General features: G+C 35.3%; 1 protein-coding gene across 1 annotated transcript in view; it reads right to left on the reverse strand.

Moving 5' to 3' along the window:
* SYNE1 (spectrin repeat containing nuclear envelope protein 1) overlaps positions 1-15,072 on the reverse strand; it is a 480,852-nt gene that overhangs the window by 310,625 nt on the left and 155,155 nt on the right. Inside the window, 6 exon segments of the mRNA XM_030316617.2 lie at positions 1,090-1,242; positions 1,678-1,842; positions 3,526-3,728; positions 4,504-4,600; positions 9,842-10,010; positions 10,567-10,679. Coding sequence (XP_030172477.1) covers positions 1,090-1,242; positions 1,678-1,842; positions 3,526-3,728; positions 4,504-4,600; positions 9,842-10,010; positions 10,567-10,679 — 900 coding nt within the window.

Consider the following 15,072-nt stretch of genomic DNA (forward strand, 5'->3'; position numbering starts at 1 on the left):
ATATATTATATATTGGTAAGATCATATTAAAAATAGATAAAAGCTTTCCTTTAAAAGCAACCATAAATCCTTAAGTAAGCATCAAGTTTACACTTCCAAAATATATGTGTGAATGTAGTATGTAAACATCATAAATCAAGTAAATGCATGTTAATTTGGGGCAATTCCTCTGACCTTAACAATTATACAACTTACCTTATCTTAAAAAAAGCAACACACGGTCATTGTAGACAATTTATGAATTAGAGATAAGAAAAAGAAAACTGAAGTTACTTCCAGGCTTCTCACTCAGTGCTAACCAGAGCCAACATCCATCACTATATCATGAACATTTCCCCCTCTGTGTACTTACACCCATTTTTTTATATTTACACAAAAAAAGGGGATATTGTTTTTTGCTTTTCCCAATAGTATATTAGAAAAGCTTTCCATGTCATTACATATTCCTCTACTACTTCATTTTTGAGAGCTGCAAGGTCCTCAAAATATGCAAATAGCACAATTCATTTAATAAATTTGTTAGAGTAGAGGCATTTATGTAGAGGTGTTGGATGTAGATGTTTCCTGTTTTCTCCTAGTCCTTTGTAATTTGGTTGTAAAAAAAAAAATCTCTGAATTAAAAAAACAAACAAACCTATTTTGAAGTTACTGTATGGTCAAAACATATCTTTAAAAAATTCAAACAGAGGGGTGCCTGGGTGGCTCAGTCAGTTGAGCTTCCGACTTCGGCTCAGGTCATGAGCTCACAGTTGGTGAGTTTGAACCCCACACTGGGCTCACAGTTGTCAGCGCTGAGCAGGCTTTGAACCTTCTGTCCCTCTCTCTCTCAGCCCCTCCCTCCTCATGCTCACTCGCTTTCTCTCTCCCTCTCAAATAAATTAACCTTTAAAAAAATAGAGCATTAAAAAATTCAAATCAATTTTTTTATTTAAATGCAATCTTTAATTCTGAGGTGCAAATCAGGATATGCACACATGTCAAAAGGGTGCCAAGGAGACAGGAAAACTTTGCAACCATCTGAGTAACATGAATGATCTTTCGTTTCACAACAGAACAGGTTTTCACTTTGTTGTCCAGAAACCCCCTCACCTCCAAGTCTTGAATTAATAACTTGACATTAATAAAAGAGACTTCTAAGGGTTCAGAAAGTTTCTTATGGGCTTCAGTTGCAAAATCAGACAGGACAGTAATACAGTCTGCATACTCCTTCTTCATTCTGTCCATCTCATCAGCCCGAGCATACTGTTAAGGAAAGGGAGAAGCACAACACGGAAAATCAGTTAAGCCCGACCTCTGGGAGCCTGTAACCCTCACATTTACATACTTTCTAGAATTGTTATATGGTAAGAAAGACTGATTCCTGATTCTTATTTTAGATACACTTGAAGGAAGTCCAATTACTGTGAAAAAAAAAAAAACTAGCACAGAAGTGAAGAATTATGATTTCAAACATGAGGCCCCATATGTCAATACAATCCTTAACCGAAGTATACATTTCTGTAATGTGTAAGTGGGAAAGAATAAAGGACCCAAAATAAACATAACAGTTCCAAACACATCTGCACTCTGCCTAAATAAGTCCATGCTGCAACAATAAAACAGCCTCTAAACGGACTGTTTATCAGCATGTTTGTAACACATGCATGTTCTAAGCATACATAGATTTGAAAGACATACTTGCTTGACTTCCATAAACAATTCCCTCCACCGTCCATTGAGCAATAGCAATTGCTGTTTAAGATCTCGGGAAACCATTTCATCACATGTTTCAATTAGAAAATTGCCAGCATCATTCATGGCAGCGTGCTGCTGTATCCAGTGAGGCAAGTTTCGAAAAAAATCCTAAACAATAAACGATGCACATTACTGTAAGCCACAAACGAAAACCCAACAAATGATATGGAAGTAACCAGACTATGTGAAATATCTTTGTTCTAAACTTGTGCAAATTTTAAGGTAAATCTTAGTTCTTTTTCCAAATGCAATTTTCAATAGAGAGGTTGAAAAATAGGAGCTAGAAATGCTGAGTGTCGCTTTATAAGAACGGCTTGGCCATATCATTTGGCTGAAGACAAAAACAAACAAACAAACAAACAAACACATAATGACCATTTTCTGTCATTTCTATTTTACAGATAAAAAAACGAATTTTTGTTGTGTAAAGGACTTGTACAGTCTTCAGGCTGGTAAACACCAGTGCCAGAGTCATATAAAAGGTACAACATTTTAGACTAATGTATAGTTTTCTTTGTGGATTATAAATAAACCTTTGACCTATTACCTTTGATTTTAAAATCTGAATATTGTGCATGAAGGTAATTAACAATCATGGATATAAACCATTGAAAACAATTTTTTAATTAAATATCTGGGCCAGGAACACTGAATACAGTAACATCCTTTTTTATTCATTTAAAGTTACTCCCCTGACAATGAAGCAGTCTTCTGCTGATTTCAAGTTAATACATGTGTGCTTGTACATACTTATACACATACACCACAGTATAAACCAAGAATACCAAAGAGAATTCAAAATCTATTTTATAAAACCATGTGTGGGAGGACTTCCCACATAAATAGATGAGAACACTTCTGTTTCTGGTGGTTATATTCCCTTGGATGAAATTAACACATATGACATCTACTAGGGCATTGTCAGTCTAATCAGAAAAGCCAAAATCTGTATGGGTATACAATTCTTGTCATCCTCAGCTACACAAGAATTTTTCATCTGGGTGAAATACAGAGTGGTAAACATTTAAAAACAATGCATCTACTCGCAAAACGCAATTACACAAGAACTGATCTTGGACAGTAAGCACTAATTCTAATGTATTTACTATACTTTTTTAATGGGAGTCTGGCATTTTAATATCTTTTACTTATAAATTGATTTTTCATGGGAAAATGCCAGATTCCCATTAAGAAGTACATAATAAATCCATTTTATGTGATATTTTAATGTAAGTGACATTAAAGCAAAACAGTAACTCTTGAACACACACATACACACCTGGAATCAAAGGAAAAAGATCATTCTTGCCCGGAAAAAGGCCTTTGACTGAGGGTTGATAAAATGCAAAAAAGAATATCCAAAGAGACAAAAACGTGATGGCCCAGATGTTCAACTGGCATGTGTCATTATACAGAGTCACTATTATGTTATCCTCTCTTCAATTAGGAAATCCACAGAGGTCAGAGCCTTTCAAGTATAGACTTTATAGTGAGTATAGCGACCTCTGTTGCCCACTGGGTTTGGGTGTCCCGCCATCGGTTCCTCCTCTTCTGAACACAAAAGCAAAACACTGAACTGATCAGATAGGGAACTGTTTTAATATAACTTCTATAAAGCAATGCATTTCTTGGCCTAAAGGAATTTACTAACCTGAAGGCACAGTTTTTCAGGCAAGTCAAGATTCTTGAGTCAGACTTGCAAAGATATAACAGTCTCTAGAGAACTATGCTTTGAGAGACTCATTTCTAAGTTCGTGTGTACTCAGTTTCTCTTGTAGGAAGCGACATTACCTTTTTGGCATGCTCTGATTGATTTAGCATTTTCTCAGCATCCTCCAGCCAGGCCTGAAGACTAGCCACAGTGTTGCCATATCGATCCCAGTTCGCGATGACTTCTTCCAGCATGCTTCGCACGCTCCTGACCTCTACTGAGAGGTTCCTCCACTGGGCTGTGGTTTCATTCATGAATTTCATCACATTCTCGGCTTCTTCCACTAAAACAGATCAACCAAAATAGAATCCTTACTTTTTATTTGAAATCTACCAAACCTTTTTTCTATGGTCTATATACTGGTTTGCACTTACAATTCTTCTTCAGATTATGAAGTTAACAGATGAAATGTTAGAATTTTATTCAGCAAATGCTGGGGATGTGTTATACCATATTCACAGCTGTTTACAAAGATTAAAGGTGATAATATATTTAAAATTTTTGATAAGTGGGATGCAATAAATGACATATATATTTGTTCAGATTTTGTATGTACTCAAAGAGATGCTCACATATATAGTATTGATCACAAATGCTACAGTTCATTTTCGATTCAATATGACAGATATATTTACAAAATGAAGCCAACATATGTTAGTTACAATTTGTGTATCCACACTAACTTAAGTTTTCATTTACTTGATAATGATACTCAAGTTACTGTTTTTTTCACTTAATCCGCAGAACTGCAAATAGGTTAGAAAATCACAGTTTAGACACTGAACACTTCTTTTGCCCCTTCTCAGAAGACCACAGGTGTGCGTGCACACACACACACACACACGCACACCATTATTACACAGGTTAGACAGGCATTGCGCAAACTCAAGGGGACTGAATCCAATATGTGAATCCAATATGTGCTCTCCAGGCCAATGGAATGGTCATAAAAAGATCCTTCGGGGAAGAAACAAAAAATGATGTGATCACACAGAAACCTGTAGGTTCTAAATTCTACTGCGTTCAACATCGCAACAAATTCTGTCAGTGTTTTTTACCTGAACCATCAGCTTTGACGTACATCTCAGCTGTCTGTTTCAAGATCTGGTATGTCACTTCATATTGTTCAAAGAACTTGCTATTTTCTATAAAAGACTAGAAAGGGGTAATGGTTAGAAGATGGCAAATTCTAGGCATATGTAGAAATACCGAAGTCAGTTTCTTCAGGACACATATATGGATATTTTGCCCAAATTTACCAACCTCAACCTTTTTAAAAAATACATCAAATTAAATCAACTGCCATAAAATAACCTGATTATTCTGAGAATATAAATGGATTCCACACTTTTATTCTAACTCAGCACTATTGAGAAAATACTCTATTTCTTCTCCACCCAAGGGTTTGTTTTTAGAACAGACTGAAGTTTCTCCAGACAACCTGGGGCTAACATTTAGAAAGCACTAAATCTGGAAGAACATTTTAGTATCCAACTGTGTTTCAGCTGTGGGACTGTGTGGCTCTTTGAACATTAATTCTAGTGAAAGATGGCTCTGAGGAACTTAGATTACAAATAAATGGCACAGTGCACACTTTCCTCAAAACAGAAAGTACAAAAATGTTTACTAGTAGGAAAATTTTAAATAATCACATATCTCATCTACAATTACAAAAATTACTGGGGTGCCTGGGTGGCTCAGTTGGTTGAGCATCCAACTTTGGCTCAGGTCAAGATCTCATGGCTCGTGAGTTCAAGCCATGTGTTGGGCTCTGTGCTGACAGTTCAGAGCCTGGAGCCTGCTTCAGATTCTGTGTCTCTCTCTCTCTCTCTGGCCCTCCCTCCTGCTCTGTCTCTCTGTCTCTCAAAAAGAAGTAAACATTAATTTTTTTAAAAATTACAGATAAGATGTATCTATACCTGTATGTAATTTACATATTACATATTACTATTACTGTTACTATTACTAGAGTAATAGTAATTTACAAACTGATACTGTAAAATTTAGAGCGCACAAGAAATCCTTAGGTAAATGTTATTGTTAACTCCAGGAAATATGAAATAGCTCCTGTTTCAAAGATTGGTCCTGCTATTATAAAGCCAAAAAATAATGCAATTATACTTAAACATATCACCAAAGGCTCTTTAATTTCTATTAAGTATAATTAGTTCCTCTGATTTGAATCCTCTAAAATACTTGATTAGTGTATTATAAAATGCAAATTAGCCTTTAAAAACCAGCTGAAGTCCAGTGTAATATGCCGATGAATGCTTAATATGGAGATGCAAAATGTTTGAGTGCAGATCTAAAACTTCATAAAAAATTTCACAGACATCCCTCAATTTCATTGATAAATGCTTATCATATTGCAAGATAATACTTAAAAGCATTACATACATAACACATTGCATAGCATTTTATGCTTATAAAATGTTTTATTTATGTATTAATTATTCTTCAGGAATAGAGTGAATAGAGAAAGCTCTGAGTTACTTGGAATGAAGGATTCCATGATGAATATTTACTTCAGTAACTTAATAGGCTGTATTATTTTTGTCTGAGAATGAAGTAAAACAATAGTTGTCTGGCTAATTAATTTTTCAGCCTTTTGTTCTACTTCATTAACCTTCCCTGTTCTCCAACTGGGGGAAGAGTAACTTACTGTAATTTAAATTTAGCATAATTTAACCAAATGAACATACCATAATTTGATCAAAAAAAGAAAGTTACAACTAATTTGTAAGACACTGTAGACCACTGAAGAGATAAATATATTTGGCAATGTTTAAAAAATAGTCTCCATTTATTTTTGGCTCAAATTTCAAGAAGCTAATGGAAAAACAATTGTTCTAAGTGTCAGAAGAATGGGAAATTGCACCTGTCTGGACAGAAAGACTTAATTAAATATGCCTTTCCTAGAGTTGTTTACAAATTAATTAAGAATGAACACGAGAACAAATACAGAGTAAATCCATTTAGTAACATGAATTATTTTATCTATTAATATCATTTTGGTAGGAGGACTGCTAAATCTCCTTTTCACCAGGAGCTATCTGGACAGTCTCTCAGAAGGGTGTAAACACAAAGGTATACTTAAAATAATAATGGGATTAATTTATTTCTTTCAAAATAAGGCTTACTTTTTGGATATCAAGTTCAACAAATAAGCCATGTTATTGTTGATAGCACTTCAAGAAAATTAGGATACCTCTTTATCCCACTAAATTCAAAGTATTAGTGGAAGATACTAAACTTCCACTCTTCTACTTAGTGGAAGATCAATGTAGAGATAATAAGTAAGTTTCACTTATTGATTTCACTTGAATGGAGCTGAACCAGGTAATTTAATATTTTAAAAATCATCTTTGAGAAGAGGTTTTAACAGAATCGCCTACTTACATTGATAAAATAATTACAAATAATAAAAAAATTCACATTACTTATGTTGCATTCATATAGGCCACAATTCTAAGAGTTCTTCTTTTATGAAAAAGAATGATCTTCTTTCTTCCATAGTAAAATTGAAGCATGTGTTAACAAACATGGCCATGTCAAGAACAATTCTGACAGCAAAACCAAAACAATTATCTCCTGACTTATATTACAGTAGGTAATCTCTTATGAATAGTATGTGGCCTAGATTTAATTAACAAGCATTCATGAAATATTTTCCAAGAATTTCTTTAGCTCACAACAGCTGCATACCTGAGCACCTAGTACAAGAGGTAAGTAGGAAGCACATTTTTTGATTCTCTAACCCTTTAAAAAATGATGTATTTTTTTGCATATGAATAAGACTGAATTGAGAATTCAAACTAAGGAAGAGATAATTATGGAACCTTTACATCCTGCATATTACTTTGGTTATTAGATGATGTAGCAGCATATGGCTCATTACAATAAATTTTTTTAGAAACCAAGGGAAGGACTGGATTTAAGAACTTGATTTTATTATTTTGTTTGAAAGTCTTCACTCTTTGAAATGGTCCGTTCTAAAGAAAATTATGTTCTCACAAATTCCAAAGGCATAAGAGAAGCTCTAAGGGGTGTGAGATGAAAGGAAAACAGTATGTGTCCATCTTTGTTTCTTACAAAAGCCCCTATTATCCTATTATTTTTATTATTATTATTATTATTATTATTATTATTACTAAAAATTTGGGAAAAACTAAGTCTCCTAGAAATTAAGTTATTTATAAAGTCACATGGGTAGTAAGTAGCTGAACCATGATTCAACACATTCCCATGTAACATCCATTTAGTAACATGAATTATTTTATCTATTAATATCATGTCACAATCTCTCCTACCTCACCACCCCCTGCCCCAATACCATGCTGCCTATAACATAAATAATAACAACTCTCACTATCAGGCTATAGTATATTAGTGTAAAATATTGTCAGATATGAGCTAACATTAAATGGAACTAATATTTACATGAGCTATACTCCTTAGTTCACTAAGCTACAGGAGATCATGTTAATTATTTGGTCTTTTAAGTTCAAAAAAAAAAACTTTTCACAGCCAATTTTGTTAGATTAGTAAAAAGTTCAGTACTTAAGCATGGCTTTTGGTTCGGGAAGATGTGATTTCAAATCCTGATTCTACTTCTTACCAACTGTGCCACCTAAAACATGTGGGTTGAGCATTGAAAGGCTTGATTCCCTCAGTGAAACCATGTGAAAATGCCACTGGGGTTGTCACTGGGTTAGATCACACATGGAGGACACTGGGCTCATGGACAACACACAACATCCCAGTTATTAAAACTATTAAACAAAAATATACTTTAAGGCCCTTTTCAGAAAAGATGGGTTAGCCATAAATAGGTATTTTTCACTACGGATTAAGAATATGCAGAAATGGTCATAAAAATGTCACATGTGTAGCATAATTATCAAGTTTGCCAATTATTTTAAGTTGTGTAGCAGTTTAAATCTAGCAGCTTAGTGAACTTCTCTTCATGGAGAAAACAGAAGTACTGTTTTTCTTTAATTAATATTTATGAAAGTTTTATCATTATAACAACTCTCTACTTACATATCTTTTATCTGAGAAGTTCAAAGAGAATTACTAACATCATTGTATTAGAACATTAACCTGGTGGAACAGCCCCATTAAGCATTTCAGTCTGATTGGCTGTCCTTAAATAGCTAGAACAAAGACAGATCTGCATAATTACCTACTGAGCTCAGAGTGTATCATTTGACATGACTAAATCCAAAAATATAAATGCATGTCTGTAATTTAATATTTAAAAGACTAACGTAATTGCTTGAAATTAAAAAATAAGATTTTTCATGACTTTCCATAACAATTAAATATGAATAAGGGAAACATACCATATAACAGATTTCACATTTTTTGACAAATGTTTCCAAGACAATTATAGTAAACCTACAGGAAGATTTTACTGTAAACCTATTTATTTTCCAAATGCATCTTGTTCAGTAATCACTTTAAAAATGTAATCAAAATATTGCAAAATACATTCTGGTTCTAGAATGCTTCAGCAAAGATATGGTTTTGATCAACATTCAATCATTCCAGTTACAAAGCTCACTAGTCAGGTTAGAAATGGATTTGTATTTTAAACTTATTAATTTATCAATTTGAATTTGTGATTAAACACAAGTGGAGACGTACAGGACTGAGATGCCTTATGAATATGAACTTTGAAAACAAGTTTGTATTGCTAATAAATTTGGAGGGGGTATGTTTAGCTAACAGAAATAAATTACCTTTAATAAATAACTCTCTAATTACATGTAATGAAAACTGATAGAACAACCTAATTTCTTCATTAATGCAAGGCTACTATTCCATGTAAATATAGAATTATTTATACTGACAGCCCAAAATATAAGATAGTCTTTAAAAATTAAATTGGTACAGAGATTCACAGACAGAATTTTACTTTTCCTGAATGCACACAAGAAGCAATGAAACTCAGAGACGTGCTGGACCTAATAACCTAAAAACTAGACAGTCCCCTTTTGGATAACAGAATTTTCTGAACTACTAATGATTCTTTCTTAGAGACGTGAGGATGATCTTTAAGTATTTTAATTCAGTTTCAATAGTGAGCTCACAATCAAAGTCATGGGTATGCAATGCAAAAACTTTTTTTTTTTTTTTTTTTAAGCAATAAAGCCAGTCACAATGGTTCGGTATGATTCATGAAGCTAAGTCTTTCTGTATTTCCAAAGAATATAAGTGTATATTTCAGGTTACCATGAAAAGCTTACTAACTTCTATCAAACCCATTTAACATACTGGTACCTTCATGTTTAAATTCAAGATAAAAATTACAACGTCAAAGCAACCGATAGGTATTAAATGCTAAATCCACGTGTCCTCTGATTTCTTTGTCAAAGCACCAGAGAGACTTACGATGTAGTTCTGTAGAAGGAGCTCCACGGACTCTCTCCTCCCATACTTGATGATCCAAGATTTCAGCTTTGACTCTGCAAGAACCAGCAGTGAGAGCAGACGGTACTTTAATTCTAGAAATTCCATTTTCATTAAGTGTAGCTCTGATGTGGAGGAAACAAAATGAAACCTAGAAATAAAACACCGAGAATTTACAGAATGTAAGTAACTAATAGTAACAGAGCAGTGCTTATTTAACCTGTTACACGTCAGTGCTAAATATAATACAAGCACAAAGTCTTCTAAACTCTGGCTGATCAATCACTATCAGGGGCTCTGATTCCTTTTCTAGCTCTGGATTTAAAGGCAAATCGTGATTGATTGAAGTATTTAATTTAGTTCTTTCCCCTGCCAAGACAACTCTCATCTGTTTCTTTTATAAGCTGTTTTTGCAATATTACATAATGTTCTTCACGGTGCTGAATAAAAATACAGCCTCTGAAGAAACCATTTCTGTGATTTCCAGGCTGTGGGGATATTCAGGTTTACTCTCTGCAAATAATAACATATTAGGATGTTAGCATTCTTAGCACATGTTATGGGAGCTCAATTTTTATGTACTAAATGTAAGCACCTCTGTTTAAAAAAAACCCAACAGTCAATTCATTGAAAAGAAAAGAAATGGAAGAAACAACCACCGAGTTTTTCAAAAAAGACACTTCATTTCAAACCAGCCATTCTCTTACCTCTCGGCCATGTCCTCTAATTGATCAGGTGGTACTGGGATCCCGTTAACAGATCTGGTCCGGTAGATTTCATGGAATGCTCTTTTGTGGGCATCTGTGTTTTGAAGCAGATCCTAAGACACGATTTAAAAAAAAAATAAAAAATGAGAAAACATGTTCACAGGAGGCTAGGAAGCATAATTTTCAGCTTGTACCGATGAGTCAATGTACTCAACAATTTGATCGTGCTGCTCCATCCAGATGTGGCTTGGTGCCTTTCATAGGCTTTTTACCTTGTACAGGAGCCCCGGTGCTTATCCCTAAGACCTGTGCTAGAGCTGTATCTAATAATTATGGCATCTTTTAAACACACACGACAGTTGCAGAGCAATGTATTCAGACATTTTAAAGGCACATGGTCCAAAGGAAAATGTAGTTGCTGCTATAAACAATGATGTGTTAGGATTTTTCTCTTTCCTTGATTTTGAATAAACTGGTTTTTAGAAGCTTAAAACTAAGCGAGACTAGTTTAACCCTTAGCTTTTAGAAGCTTAACACTAAGCACAACTAGTTTAACCCTTTAATGGTTTTATATATAAATATATATGTATATACACATATATATATCACTATTTTTTTTTTAATTTTTTTTTTCAACGTTTATTTATTTTTGGGACAGAGGGAGACAGAGCATGAATGGGGGAGGGGCAGAGAGAGAGGGAGACACAGAACCGGAAACAGGCTCCAGGCTCCGAGCCATCAGCCCAGAGCCCGACGCGGGGCTCGAACTCACTGACCGCGAGATCGTGACCTGGCTGAAGTCGGACGCTCAACCGACTGCGCCACCCAGGCGCCCCTATATATCACTATTTTTATTTTACTTCTAACACATGCAGACTATTATAAAGTGAAATTTGCTTGCCATCTAAAGTAAGTCATATATCACGATATTATTAAATATTCTTATGGTTAGAAGATTTCAAACAAGCACAGGGAATGTCCTATAGAAATCAGACTGGAAAGATCAAATGTGATGTTTATAAATATTCTTTATAGGCTGTATAGAACTACACAAATTTTAATATTTTATTTCTATTTGTTTTCTGAGTTTTTCATTGTCAGTAGGCTTATTCATATAAAGACTTCACAGGTATTTCACAATTCCTAGCCAATTTCTCATATAGAAGCAAAGAGAGATGAAAGATGGTTCGTGCCATATTCTCTAGAGTTTAGTTTGTTTCTCAATAACAGAATAAACACCCAGCAGTTTGTCACTCAATGAATAGTAAGACCCATTAGCCCGTCAGGATAATACATTAAAATTAGCATTTAGTTTAACCCACACGAAGATTTTGTGGATTAATTGGACAAAATAGAAGCAATAAAAAGCATAAAGCCACAAGTAAGAGAGACATTTGATGGAAGGGGGAAAAAATGAAGGCACTCATATGTAAATTAAAATGTTAAAGTCATATGTATTTGTTCACATAAAGGTCATATGTGTTTGTGCCTTTTAATTTGAGGGACATTAGCTTTTGCATTGTAGAAAAATTCAAGGGAAAACTATTTCTATCCTGGTAAATTTTGTTATTATGATATATTGATCTGCTTGGAATTGTAGGTAACTGCTCAGATATTCACAAGTTTCTCAAGCCCAGAGGGAGGGCATTCTGTGCAGGAGCTGATCACAGGGGACAGAAGACTGTCTTAGACCAACTAATGGCTATGAGTATTTCAGTCACTCTTTTCCTCCTTTATAACCTCCTGGCACATTTCTATGGCTTATGATCTTCGCTGAGACCCACTCAAGTGAGTGCAGAGCAAATTTAGACCCATCACCACGCCCAGCTCCGATTTATTCTATGTGACTATACGTTAATGTGTAAGTAGGGGTCTCTGACTATATTGGAATACCCATATGTCCAGTTGCCTTCTAAGAAGTCTTCCTTATTATAGTCAGTATCTAGTTAACTGAAAATATCATGACAAGGTATCAAAACAAACAAAAACATTTTTAAAAATATGATAAAGAAACTATAGTGGGCATGATGTCGCTGGGATCTCTGAAAAGCCATCTCACTAAAAACCAGCTAGATGCTGAGCACAGTCTGTGACTTTAATTCACTGGTGCACTTGCAGGAAGTAAGGAAAATCTCTTAGGTCTCCCACTCCTGTTAAAATATGACCCAAAACTGAGGCGCCTGGGTGGCTCAGTCACTTAAGCATCTGACTGTTGATATTGGCTCAGGTCATGATCTCATAGTCGTGAGATCAAGCCCTGTATAGGACTCTGCACTGGACATAGAGCTTGCCTGAGATTCTCTCTTTCCCTCTTTCTCTCAAAATAGATAATTAATTAATTTTAAAAATTATGACCCCAAACTGGATCACAGACCTAGCAAAAACCAATGGGAAAAGCTGATTGTTTGGGGCAAAAATCTATACCATGACTGCAGAAGTTGAGTCTTGGAACTTGGATAAGGTGGTAACAATAAAACTCAGAATCCTAATGAGCCAGAACCCTCAAATACTAACAAAAGAAAACTGGTATGAGTGTAACAATATCAGACAAACTAGATTTGAGAATAAAAATCATTATATCATTAATCGCTTAAGGATGAAACTTCCAATTTACTAGTGTCTATGTTAATTCTGAACATGCCTAAGAGAAAGCTTCAAAATGCATTGAGTAAAAACTGATGGGACTATAGGGAGAAACTGACAAATCTATGCAGCTGTGGGAGCAATCAGTGCACCTCTTTCAGTCACTGAGATGGAACAAAAGAAGTACTAGCATAGTAGGGGTGGGGGGCAGGGGAGAAAGGAGGAGAGGAAAAGGGCTGTCAATCTGTGGACCTCACAGGCCTTTGTAAGAATTTTGGAATGCTTATTTTAAGTAGGCAGAAGCTAGTGGGAAGTTTTGAGAGGGGTGAAATGAATAAACTTGCATTTTAAAAGCATTGCTGTGGCCATGTTATTGAAAATGCCCTATCCTTGATACGTTGCTTTCCTTAGCTTCTAAGACAACACAGGAGCTGGATTCCCTCCCACCTCACCATTTGCTCTTTCTCATACTCTTCTGCTCGTTCATCTTCTACTCTTTGATCTCTGGATATTAGATTCCCTTAGGTCTCCGTTCTTGACAGTTTTTTCTGTCTATGCTTCCTTATTTAATATCTTTAGTCTCAAAGCTTTCAACATCCTTCTATATGCCAATGATTCTGAACAGTTATCTCCAGCCTCTACCTGTGTCTTGAGCTCCTGTCTCTTATCTCTTACTGCCTACTCTACATGTCCACCTGGATGTGAAGAACTCTCATACTTAGCATGCCCCAAACTAACCTGTTGATCTTTTTCCCCAAACCTGCTTCACTGTCTCTCCACCTCAACTGATGGAAATTCCATTCTCCAATTGCTCAGTTGAAAAATCATAGTGTCAAATATGACTCCCCTTTCTTCACAATCAATATCTAATGCTACAAATTGCTCTGCCTTAAAAATATTCAGGGGTGCCTGGGTGGTTTAGTCGGTTAAGCATCCAACACTGGCTCAGGGCACCATCTCATGGTTCGTGAGTTTGAGCCCCACATAGGTCTCTCTGCTGTCGGCACAGAGCCCGCTTCAGATCCTCTGTCTACCTCTCTTTCTGCCCCTCCCCTGCTCACTCTGTCTCTCTCAAAGGTAAATAAACATTAAAAAAATATTCAGAATGTGACCATTTTTCGTCATCTCTAGAACTACCATCCCGGTTCAGGCCACTCTACCCGGATTACTGCGACTGGTTCCCTGGCTTCTACCCTCTATTACTAAGCCAGGCTTTTCTCACACAAGACAGAGTGATGTCATCATTCTTTGGGTAAGAAAGTTGATGAAAAAAGATGGTTAGAGTCCAACAAAGAAAATCAACAGTGTCAAAAGTGCAATTAAGGAAAGAAGGAAGATGCAAAGAAACAACATTGGGGAAAAATAGGAGCTTAACTACAGGCACAGAAAAGATTACCAAAAAAAATATATTTTCAACTATTTTGAATAATTTTATGGCAATAATATTGAAAATGTAGTCAAATGGACAATTTCCCAGTAAGTATAAATTGGTGTTATTGACCCAGTTAAAATTCTGAAAGCCTGAATATTTCTAATCATTTTCAGGGGCTGGGAATACAACTGTGAAAAAACAAACAATAATTCTTGCCCTTACAGAGTTCACATTACAGTATAGAAAACCGAGCACTAACTGAGATACAGAATTAAAAGAGCAGTTGAGATGCAGATAAATACTAAAAGAAAAATCAAATAGAGAAGAGGGAAAAGGAGTTGTGATTTCAAAGGGGTGGCCAAGAAAGTGTTGACTAATAGGTGACATTTCAGTAAAGGAAAAAAGGAGACAAGGAAGAACATACTGAGAGACTGATCAGTGGGAAGATGTTTCAGGCCAAGGAAAAGAGAACATAAAAGACAATGGCAAGGGCAAAGGGGTTGAGGTGGGGATGTGCTTGCCTGTTTGATATCATCTTTTCTGTAAAGTTT

Source organism: Lynx canadensis, chromosome B2, assembly GCF_007474595.2.
Source record: "Lynx canadensis isolate LIC74 chromosome B2, mLynCan4.pri.v2, whole genome shotgun sequence".
Lineage (NCBI taxonomy): Eukaryota > Metazoa > Chordata > Mammalia > Carnivora > Felidae > Lynx > Lynx canadensis.